This window comes from Sphaeramia orbicularis, chromosome 3 (assembly GCF_902148855.1).
Source record: "Sphaeramia orbicularis chromosome 3, fSphaOr1.1, whole genome shotgun sequence".
Taxonomy (NCBI): Eukaryota; Metazoa; Chordata; class Actinopteri; order Kurtiformes; family Apogonidae; genus Sphaeramia; species Sphaeramia orbicularis.
Window position 1 is genome coordinate 59,678,233 of NC_043959.1, and position 9,933 is coordinate 59,688,165.

At 40.2% G+C, this 9,933-nt stretch overlaps 1 protein-coding gene across 1 annotated transcript; it reads right to left on the reverse strand.

The window, feature by feature from the left end:
* On the reverse strand, positions 1–7,011 carry agrp (agouti related neuropeptide). The gene is made up of 3 exons (XM_030130848.1): positions 6,876–7,011; positions 1,392–1,489; positions 1–192 (listed from the first exon to the last, which is right to left on the reverse strand). Exons 1-3 carry the CDS (start codon positions 7,009–7,011, stop codon positions 1–3), a joined length of 426 nt encoding a protein of 141 aa, XP_029986708.1.
* Between the last annotated feature and the right edge of the window lie 2,922 nt (positions 7,012–9,933).

Sequence of the window (9,933 nt, forward strand, 5' to 3'; positions counted from 1 at the left end):
TCAGGTACGTCGGGGGGCGCAGCCATGGCCAACGCGGCGGCAGTAGCAGATGGCGTTGAAGAAGCGGCAGTAACAGGTGTCACATGGGTCACAACAGGGCAGTGGGTAGCCGAGACATGACTGCTGGTGGGGGATGCAGCGACGTGGTGAGCGCATGGTGCGACCCTGCAGCTGCAAGGCTGCCGACGAGTCCTGGACAACAGGAAGTCACAGATGCAACAGGAAGTCACAGATGCAACAGGAAGTCACAGATGCAACAGGAAGTCACAGATGCAACAGGAAGTCACAGATTCAACAAGAACAGAGGCAATTTCTCACAGACTGCAAGGGAATTCCCCTAAAATTACGAAAATGAAATGCTCAAATCTGTTCAGTTGTTTTCATTTCATTGACTACAAATGTGTTGGAACACGTTCATCTCTCAGACCAGTTGGTTCAGAATCAGTTTGATCCCAGATCAGTGGACTGGATGTTGTTCACTTCTCCTCCATTCCCGTGTCTGTGTTTTCTCCTCCATCTCTGCTCAGTGCATTTGTCCGTAGACGCTCAGCGTCCATGCACTTCAATGGGACTGAGTGGAACTGGTATTTTCATTGCCTCTAAACTGGACACTAATTGGATAAATGACACGATGTTGTCCCGCCCCCGGACGCTTGGCATCTCTGGGGGTGAATGGAGCTGTGGGCGGAGCTCGGCCGGGCCGGACGCTGAGCTTCCACATGCTGATTGGAGGATCAGTCCAAAGGCTGAATCCTGTTTGATTGACAGCTGTTTTCAGATCTGCTCCTTCACTGACACAGTTCAGTTTAATACCGTCACACATTCTGCTGTGAAATCAGAGAAACCACTACCAAATTACTTGTTCATTTCTTGCACTGTAAATAAAACACACTCATTGTACTTCCTTGTTTCAATTTAACATAATTTTAACATTTTCTTGTTTACTTGGTACGATAAGGCTACTGAGCATTTTCTTAAAAAGAAATGGAGGGATGAATTTATGTTTAAATAACTTGACATTTCTTTTTATGTAAGCCGGCAATGAGCTTCCCCTGTCTGAAAGATGAGCAACCGCCACTGAACAAGAAGTATTGATTCTGGACAGATCTGCAAGCCCCCCCTGCCCCCCTAGGCCTGATCACCACCAAAATTTAATCATTTCTTCCTTGTGCCAGTATCAACATTTCCTGAAAATTTCATGATAATCCGTCCATACCTTTTTGAGTTATCTTGCTAGCAAACAAACACACACACATGCACACACACAAAGCAACGCGATCACAATACCTCCTGGTGGAGGTAACAAGAAGTCACAGATTCAACAGGAAGTCACAGATTCCTAAACATCATCACAAGAGTTGATTTCTTGTCTCTGAATAAACCAGGCCCACCTCATCATAGGATCCAGCATCCATCAGGAAATGATCCTCCACAGAGTCCACAGGGAGGAGGCCAGGCTCCTGCACAGGAGGAGGGGCGTGGCCTCTTTCTGCAGGACAGAGGACAGACAGACAGCTGAACCACACTGTGACCTCTGTGTTTGTACCACAGACTGAATAAAAGAACATGTATTCATGTGACTTCACTGATGAGTTTGTGGATTGCTGTTTTGAAGCAGGAGTTCAGCATTTGTATTTAGACAGGAGCGTGGACCTGGAGAAGAGTGAGGGGTGACCTCCTGAAGCGAATGAGAACTTACTGAAAACACAGACCTCACTGCTATATAGATGTTAAATGAATTGAGTTGATGAATATTAACAGAACACTGGTCAACTTTACACAATATATAAAAAAAAAAGATTAGTCTATGTTGGCCTAATGAGCAGGTTAGCCGAATGCAGGTTCATTTAATATCTGAGCAATGTTAACATTAGTGAATGTTACAATAGCTCTCTCTCCAAATAACAAATTGCAACATAAAACATAAAAAAGATTGTTCAAAGAATGTTCAAACCATAGCTTCCAGTGGACTTCAAAATGTGAACACTAGGATAATAATGGATGTGGCAGAAGCTCAGGCTTTAGTTTGTCATGAAGTGGAGCAACAGCAACAAGCTAAATTATAAACTTCACTTCCATGTTGGTTTGGGTTCCTGAAGTGTTTTCTTTACATGATATACGACACATTTCCCTTCAAAACAGAAACATGTGTCCTCCTCCCAAATGTATACCCATAATGACTGTGATCTCCTACAGGTAAAACGCTCAGTACGTTAGTCGAGTTATGATCATAGCTCAAATAAACCGTTTAATTGGGCTACCGTCTTTGTCCCAGTCCACATGCACAGCAGTGTAATCGATTTATTGTTGAAATCACATCACCTTCCTTACAATGGTGGCAATATGCACTCTTTCAGCGTGTTAACCCATGCAGTCACACACCACAATAGTCACTAGAGAGCTACCCAGTCATCAACCCAGAGGCACTGGAATGGACAATGGTGCAAATTTGTACATAGACGTCTACTTCATTGCACATTGACAAAGGTGGATTTACCTACTGGTGCCCTTGGCATCACGCCACACCCCCCCCCCCACCCCATTTGAAACTAGAAGCACTCGGAGAGCGCAGACCTCCGCCAAGGCTGATCAGTGGGCCCCCCCGTGGGCCCCCCCACCCCTGATCACCACCAAAATGTAATCATTTCTTCCTTATCCCATTTCCAACAAACCCTGAAAATTTCATCCAAATCTGTCCATAACTTTTTGACTTATGTTGCACACTAACGGACAGACAAACAGACAGACAAACAAACAAACAAACAAACCCTGGCAAAAACATAACCTCCTTGGCGGAGGTAAATATCCAGAAATAAGTCCTCACTTTAGCCAGGATTCAAACACGGGTCTTTCATGTCGCAGTCTGAAGCATTATTTACAGAGCTATATACCAGTAGAGCTTCGATTTGGCCTATTTGCTATTTGATTACCTCACTTCTTTTCAGGGTGTGACGTTTACTCCTGTGGGGGGTGCGTGGGCACTAATTTTTGCACCCGAGGCCCTCCTATCTCTTGTATGGGGGGGGCAGCATTTATATCAGTGGTTTCCAACCTTTTTTGTCTCGTGACTCCATTTTAACATCACAAATTTCTGGTGACCCCAGACATTCCAAACAGAGACATGTTCTTGCTAAAAATGAATTTGTTTTTGATCATGAAATATTTTGCTATACTATGTTACAAGTAAACATGAATGTTAGATGACATTTAGTTTATATATTGTATATTATTGTGGACAGAGGCAGTAAATCCAGGTGTAGATTACTGCACAAAGTGAGAATTTTATTTTCCTTGGTCAGGATCTGTCCAGTCAGTCCAGCTGTGATTTACAAGGAGGACAATTAATACTGAACAAACAAGAACTGAAACTATGAATTATGAAAGAGCTGCAGCATCTGAAACTGACCACAATGAACATTTGACACAGAAACAGAACCACAGTGCTGCAGGTTCAGCGTCACAGTTTGTCATGTCTTTTATGGATTGTGATTGTCTCCCTCAACTCACCATATATTGTTTATTAGTAATTTTTAAAAAATTTATCAATTACTAGAAATTTCAGGTGACCCCATTTGAATTCCAGGTGACCCCTCATGGGGTCCCAACCCCAAGGTTGAAAAACACTGATTTATATGGTAAAGGGAGTTAAATCTGAACTAAAGTCTAATAATCATGAAGAGACAACTGTCTATTCAAGCAGCATGGAAAAACAAACAAGCAGACACAGAAGGTATGGACTCTATTATTATACAGTAGGAGCTATAGAAGTGCATGACATTTACCACAGAACACAGACAGTGATTAAGTGAGTCACACACACTTGTCAAACATAGGCTTATATCTAACTGGTGTGTGTGGATAAATCTGACTGCAGTTACTGGCTGTTGGACATGTGTCAGCATCTTGTGAGTTGGTACAGTGTTTTGCTCGATAGATGGTCAAGTATTGTACATGCACACACACATTTTCCTGTATGTAGGCCTATTACCAAGTAGAACAAATTTATGCTAATACTACATCTAAGCCTCAGGGTTAGTTAGAATTAAAGTATATATTGTGTTGTGAAATATGACTGTAATGCATAGTATGTTCTAGGGCATTAGGGACTCCAGATTTTTTCAGATCGAATTATTTGTCAACTAGAAGCACTCGGAGAGCGCAGACCTCCGCTAAGGCTGATCAGTGGCCCCCCCCCTGGGCCCCCCCACGCCAAGGAGGTTATGTTTTTGCCAGGGTTTGTTTGTTTGTCTGTCTGTCTGTCTGTTTGTCTGTCCGTTAGTGTGCAACATAACTCAAAAAGTTATGGACAGATTTTGATGAAATTTTCTGGTCTGCGTCCCCCCCGTGGGCCCCCCCACCCCCGATCACCACCAAAATTTAATCATTTCTTCCTTATCCCATTTCCAACAAACCCTGAAAATTTCATCAAAATCTGTCCATAACTTTTTGAGTTATGTTGCACACTAACGGACAGACAAACAAACAGACAGACAGACAAACAAACCCTGGCAAAAACATAACCTCCTTGGCGGAGGTAATAAAGTCGAAGTCGAGTCGACTTGTATGATGACGTCATCACATTGACAGTGGAGGAACAACACAGACACACAGCTGTTCAACAATGAGCAACTCGTACTAACGTTCACTGGAACATTAACAATGTAGAGTAAAGAGCAGAACTAGAAAAGCACTCGGAGAGTGCAGACCTCCGCCAAGGCTGATCAGTGGCCTCCCCCCGTGGGCCCCCCCATGCCAAGGAGGTTATGTTTTTGCCAGGGTTTGTTTGTTTGTTTGTTTGTCTGTCTGTCTGTCTGTTTGTCTGTCCGTTAGTGTGCAACATAACTCAAAAAGTTATGGACAGATTTTGATGAAATTTTCTGGTCTGCACCCCCCCCGTGGGCCCCCCCACCCCCGATCACCACCAAAATTTAATCATTTCTTCCTTATCCCATTTCCAACAAACCCTGAAAATTTCATCCAAATCTGTCCATAACTTTTTGAGTTATGTTGCACACTAACGGACAGACAGACAGACAAACAAACAGACAAACAAACAAACAAACAAACAAACCCTGGCAAAAACATAACCTCCTTGGCGGAGGTAATAAAAAACTGGAAAGACCTAAGCATCAACAGTCCTCAGACATTTAACCAAAACAAAACATAGGTTAACACCTGGAATTTTATTTTAAATTTAAGTGAATAACATAAAGTGGGAAAAGGTTAAGACTGCGGCAGAAAAGACACACAGCATGTCAGCGAAAAGAGCACGCTGTCTACATGAAACAAATGAACAGAATAATCCAAACACACTGTCTGTCCACAGTGTTCTTAAGTATCGGTGGTGCTTCCAAGGTTCACAGAACATTACTGAGACCAGAGTTTAAATAGATCACAGTCAGTTTAGTTCCTACTCTGAGTCGTCTTTCTCCTTCAGTCTTGGCCTTGCACTAGTGATGCGCGGGTGGTTTTTATTTTTTACCTGCTTTGTGGAATTTTTTGACCCACCCCGCAAATAAAGTGACATTTTTTGCACCTGCACCAACCCAACCCTGGTCCGCTGATCTGCGCATCACTACCGTTCACTGTGCTCCATGTTTTCATGTAGAAAAATGAGAGTTATTCACATGCGCTGAATGACAGTTTGCACGCTGTCGGGGGATGGAAGGGAGAGAGAGAATAACACATGACTAGTCGACTCCTCCAAAGTAACGTCGACTTGTGCCACAAACGTTGACGTGTCGACAAACCGACTTTTCAGTTAATGTCCTAGTATGTTCTGTGAGCAAAGCAAGCAGCTGGAACATAACAGTTCGGAGAAGGATACCACATTTGTATTTACATATCCAGCCCCCCCACCCCCCCACCCCACCCCCCTCCATTTTTTCTGGATCCACCACTGATAGAGCTCTACTACATTTTGTCCACTCTATTTTTTGTGCAAATGAGATGAGGCCAGGTCTTTTTACACGCAGGAGGTGTGTTATACCGACTAAATAAACTCAGATATCAGTCCATATTTACATACACTCTTAAAGTCCAATTTTATTTGGACTGCCACAATAAAACGTTTTTGTCAGTGTGCTGTAAACATACTGATGTACATATACACCTGTATGACCTATACTTGGTGTTTCAGTTGCATGTTCATCTTACAAAATGACAATAGACATGCATGAACTTGGATGTGATGCCATCATTTCCTTATCTCATCATTTTAAACACAGATACACACAGACTGGAGTTTTAAAAATCCTCACTTTGGAAGGTGTTGTAAAAAATCTCCAATTTACTGACATAAAAACGTTGATTATGTGACAGGAACGACAGGAAAATATGATTATCCATATCAGTATCCATTTCCTAATTGTCCATATTAGTGTGGACAAGATCTAAGTCAGGTTCACAGACTAGGAACTGTAACTGAGCCAGTGCCAACTTCAGGAAACATATTGTTTGTGTAAATTTTAACCACAACTATTGTCAAATTGAAAGTGAGAATATGTAAAAATCTATCCAATAAATAGAAGCTCCAAAAGTCAAATACAGCAGGTGAGTGCACTGTTGATCCGAGCCCACATGACAGACACAAAACTCAGTTGATGTCACTTTGAATGTCTATAACTGAGACTTTATATCATTTAAGCCAGTGAATCGTATGAAAACTCAACTCTAATACAGTTGTAAAGGCCAAAACTGTTGTCATACCGGACTGTGAACAGGTTTGGTTTGTTTTGCTTTGTTTTTTGTAAAGCCAGACATTTTATCCTGGGGTCTATGAGGATGAATGCTCTGAAGTCAGTCTCAAGTGGACATTCCAGAAACTGCAGGTGGATGCCATTTGATTTGTTCACATGGAATGAGTGGATACTGACCGACATCTGACAGAAAGGATGAGTCAACGAGGCGAGCAGAGGCCGGGCCTTCATCCAGCTGCAAGTTCCCATGAACCAAAGCAAAGGAGGGGCGGAGCAAAGAGATGGCACAACAGAGCAGCAGAGAGGCCAGCATCCTGAGTCCAGCACAGAGGGGAAGAAGGAGGAGGAGGTGGAGGCTTCTGCACTACAACACCCACAGTCCTCAGTTTCCAAGAGAGCCACTGACAGGAGAAACAAACACAACCTAAGGTGAGAAATCTGGAATGTACTTACATTTTATTTAAGTAGATCAAGTCTCGTTAGTCCAAGTTTTATTAATTTGCATCTTCAAAACTGAATAATGTAAACAATTTCTAACACTGAACCAAAATAATCAAATATATTGTTAGAAATAAGAATAATCAATAAACAAATAAATTAAACACAACAAACAGCTTCAGAAATATATGTTTTAAAATCATGTATGTACATGTTTTCTCATTTCCTTTTTTTTTTTTTTTTTTTTTTTTTCTTAACAATTATTATCATATATTGGAGGTAAACAATATTAATTCATTTTCTGAACCATTTAATCCCTGAGAGGGTCAGGAGGGTCACGGGGATGCTGGAGTTTATCCAAACTACCAACGGGTAAAGACAGGGTTCACCCTGGACATGTCAACAGTTTGTCACAGAGTGTAATCATTTCCATCTAAAGTCAAATAAATTCAACTATTTATGGAAAGTAAAGTTTTTGGATAAATATTTGCTACTTCAAAGTAGCAAACAGGCAAGTAATTATGTATTGTTTTTGATGAGAGAAATTACAACAGTTCACAAATTTAAAAGGAAATCATTCCATTTTTTTATGCCTAAAATACTGCAGTAACTACCATTAATTTACTAAATCACTATTTTAAAATCACTCATGCAAAAAGTGTCTACTTGGAATCAATAGTCTGAGGATTTATTACCTTTAATATCTGATTTATATACAAAGCTCATGAGAAATAATGTCCATACAAATAAACCTTTTGCCCTTAAAGTTGACTAAAAGTGTTGAGATGAATATGATATAAACCCACAGAGGTGGGACTCACCTGACGCTGTGACTCTGATGTTTCTCTCATTGTGAGGGTGATAAGGGATTTAAAGGGAGGGAGGAGGGGTCTCCTGACCAGCTAGGACCAGGGGGTGGGGTCATCAGCTCTGCATCATCACCATCATCATCACCGTCATAATCATCATCATCATCACTGTAACCTTGACGAGAAGCTTCAGAACCTTTGAACAGTATGGTACTTTAAACACAGCCACAGAGCATACAGCATGATGTGTATGGTTGTGTGGACACATGTTTTTATTAATGCTCTGGAGTGCGTCATGGACAGTTCAGACGTTTTAAATAGATGCAACTCCTTGAATAACAAACTAAATCTGTCCTGTGAAACTATAAAACAACACCCATAGTTCTAATAGCAGTGAATTACAAAAAGCTCCCCATCATGAATGATAGGAAAAGACTCATTATTATTATTATTATTATTATTATTATTATTATTATTATTATTATTATTATTATTAGGGTAAGAATTAGGTTGTTTTAGGAGTATTCAGCTTTCCAGGCTAAGATTTGGGTAAAGGTCAAAGGAATAATGGACATTATCTCCATTAGAGTCCTCACAACGGAACTACACTGAACTACAGTACAGGCAAGTTTACTTATATAGGACATTTTATAAACAAAGACAGATATGGTCATTGTGATACCAAAGACAGTGATATCTATAAATACTTCTATTTGGTCCTAAAGTTTGCATTTTTCAGATCTATCCTTTCCTTCTCCTTTGTTCAGACTAAAGGCAGTTTGTTTGGGCTGCACCGAGGCCTGGGAGAGGCTTCAGTCCTTTAAATGAGCTTCTAACCAAACTGACAAGTCTGACAGTCCAAACCAAATGAAACAGGTGTGAAAGGCCCATTATAGTGCATTTTTATGACAAACTGTGACTTCCTGTATAAAATTATCTCTAAATGCACAAAAATTGGAATTGTAGTTGAAGTCAAACAGGAATTTAAAACATGGTTTGTTACGACTGGACCACATTGTTCACTGAAAGGTGCTCTCTATTGTCCCATGGTTAGGGTTAAAGACTGAGGTTTGGGTTAGATTTACACATCGATTTATGATGGATAAATTGGTGAAGTTACTGATTGCGACAAACTGAATACCCCAGGCTCACCCTCCTGTGTCAAAAAAGTGCCCACTCATATAAAGTCATTGTCTGGTTTGTCTATAAAGGGATATTAACTTCAGACCTTCCCCTGTATGTAGAAATTCACTCATATCTCAAACATATAAAAGAATGTGGTGATTATACATTTACATTTGTACAACTGAAGACCCTGGTGTTAAAAGTACTGAAGTCACAAAAAAGGTCTGTTAAAAATATTTATTGGGTGGACCAAAAATGTGACTTCAGTACTTTTAGCACCAGGGTCTTCAGTTATCATGACTACAAATATTTACTGATCAGCCGTAACATTATGAACACGGACAAAAGAAATGTTAATGGTAACACTTTATAATAAGTCCACACTATGAAGCATGACTTAAGCATTAACAAATACTGAATTCATCATTTCTAAAGCATATTTCAGACATGAATACTCATTAATATATGGTTTATAAGCACATTTATAATGGTTTTACTCATCATTGATAAACTCATCTACATTGTGCTTAATGATCATATTTTCATACTTTATAAATTATGGATTTAAACACTTAGTATTCCATCACTTACAAACCAGTTGTGATGTGCATTTCTGCTCACACATACACTATTCACGCATGTACTAATGGTGAGTGAGTATGCTAGTGTGTATTTTATACTAACTCACACATTTATTTTCCAGTAGATGTCCTATAAACAGTTATTAATACAGGAATTCATTATTTCAGGTGGTTCTAAAGCACTAACTACTCATTAATACAGTCTATGGTGTGAGCTCATCTAAAGTGTGCACTATCTGTGACATATAAAACATTTACAAATGAGATTTAAAGGATGGCAAT

Bases quoted from the DNA above. Each gene is read 5' to 3' on its own strand.
- agrp (XM_030130848.1), bottom strand. From the start codon at position 7,011: ATGCTGGCCTCTCTGCTGCTCTGTTGTGCCATCTCTTTGCTCCGCCCC. The intron at 1,490-6,875 runs GTCAGTATCCAC...TCTGTCCTGCAG, and splicing joins ATCCTTTCTGTCAGATGTCG to AAAGAGGCCACGCCCCTCCT. The intron at 193-1,391 runs GTGGGCCTGGTT...CCTGTTGTCCAG, and splicing joins ATGCTGGATCCTATGATGAG to GACTCGTCGGCAGCCTTGCA.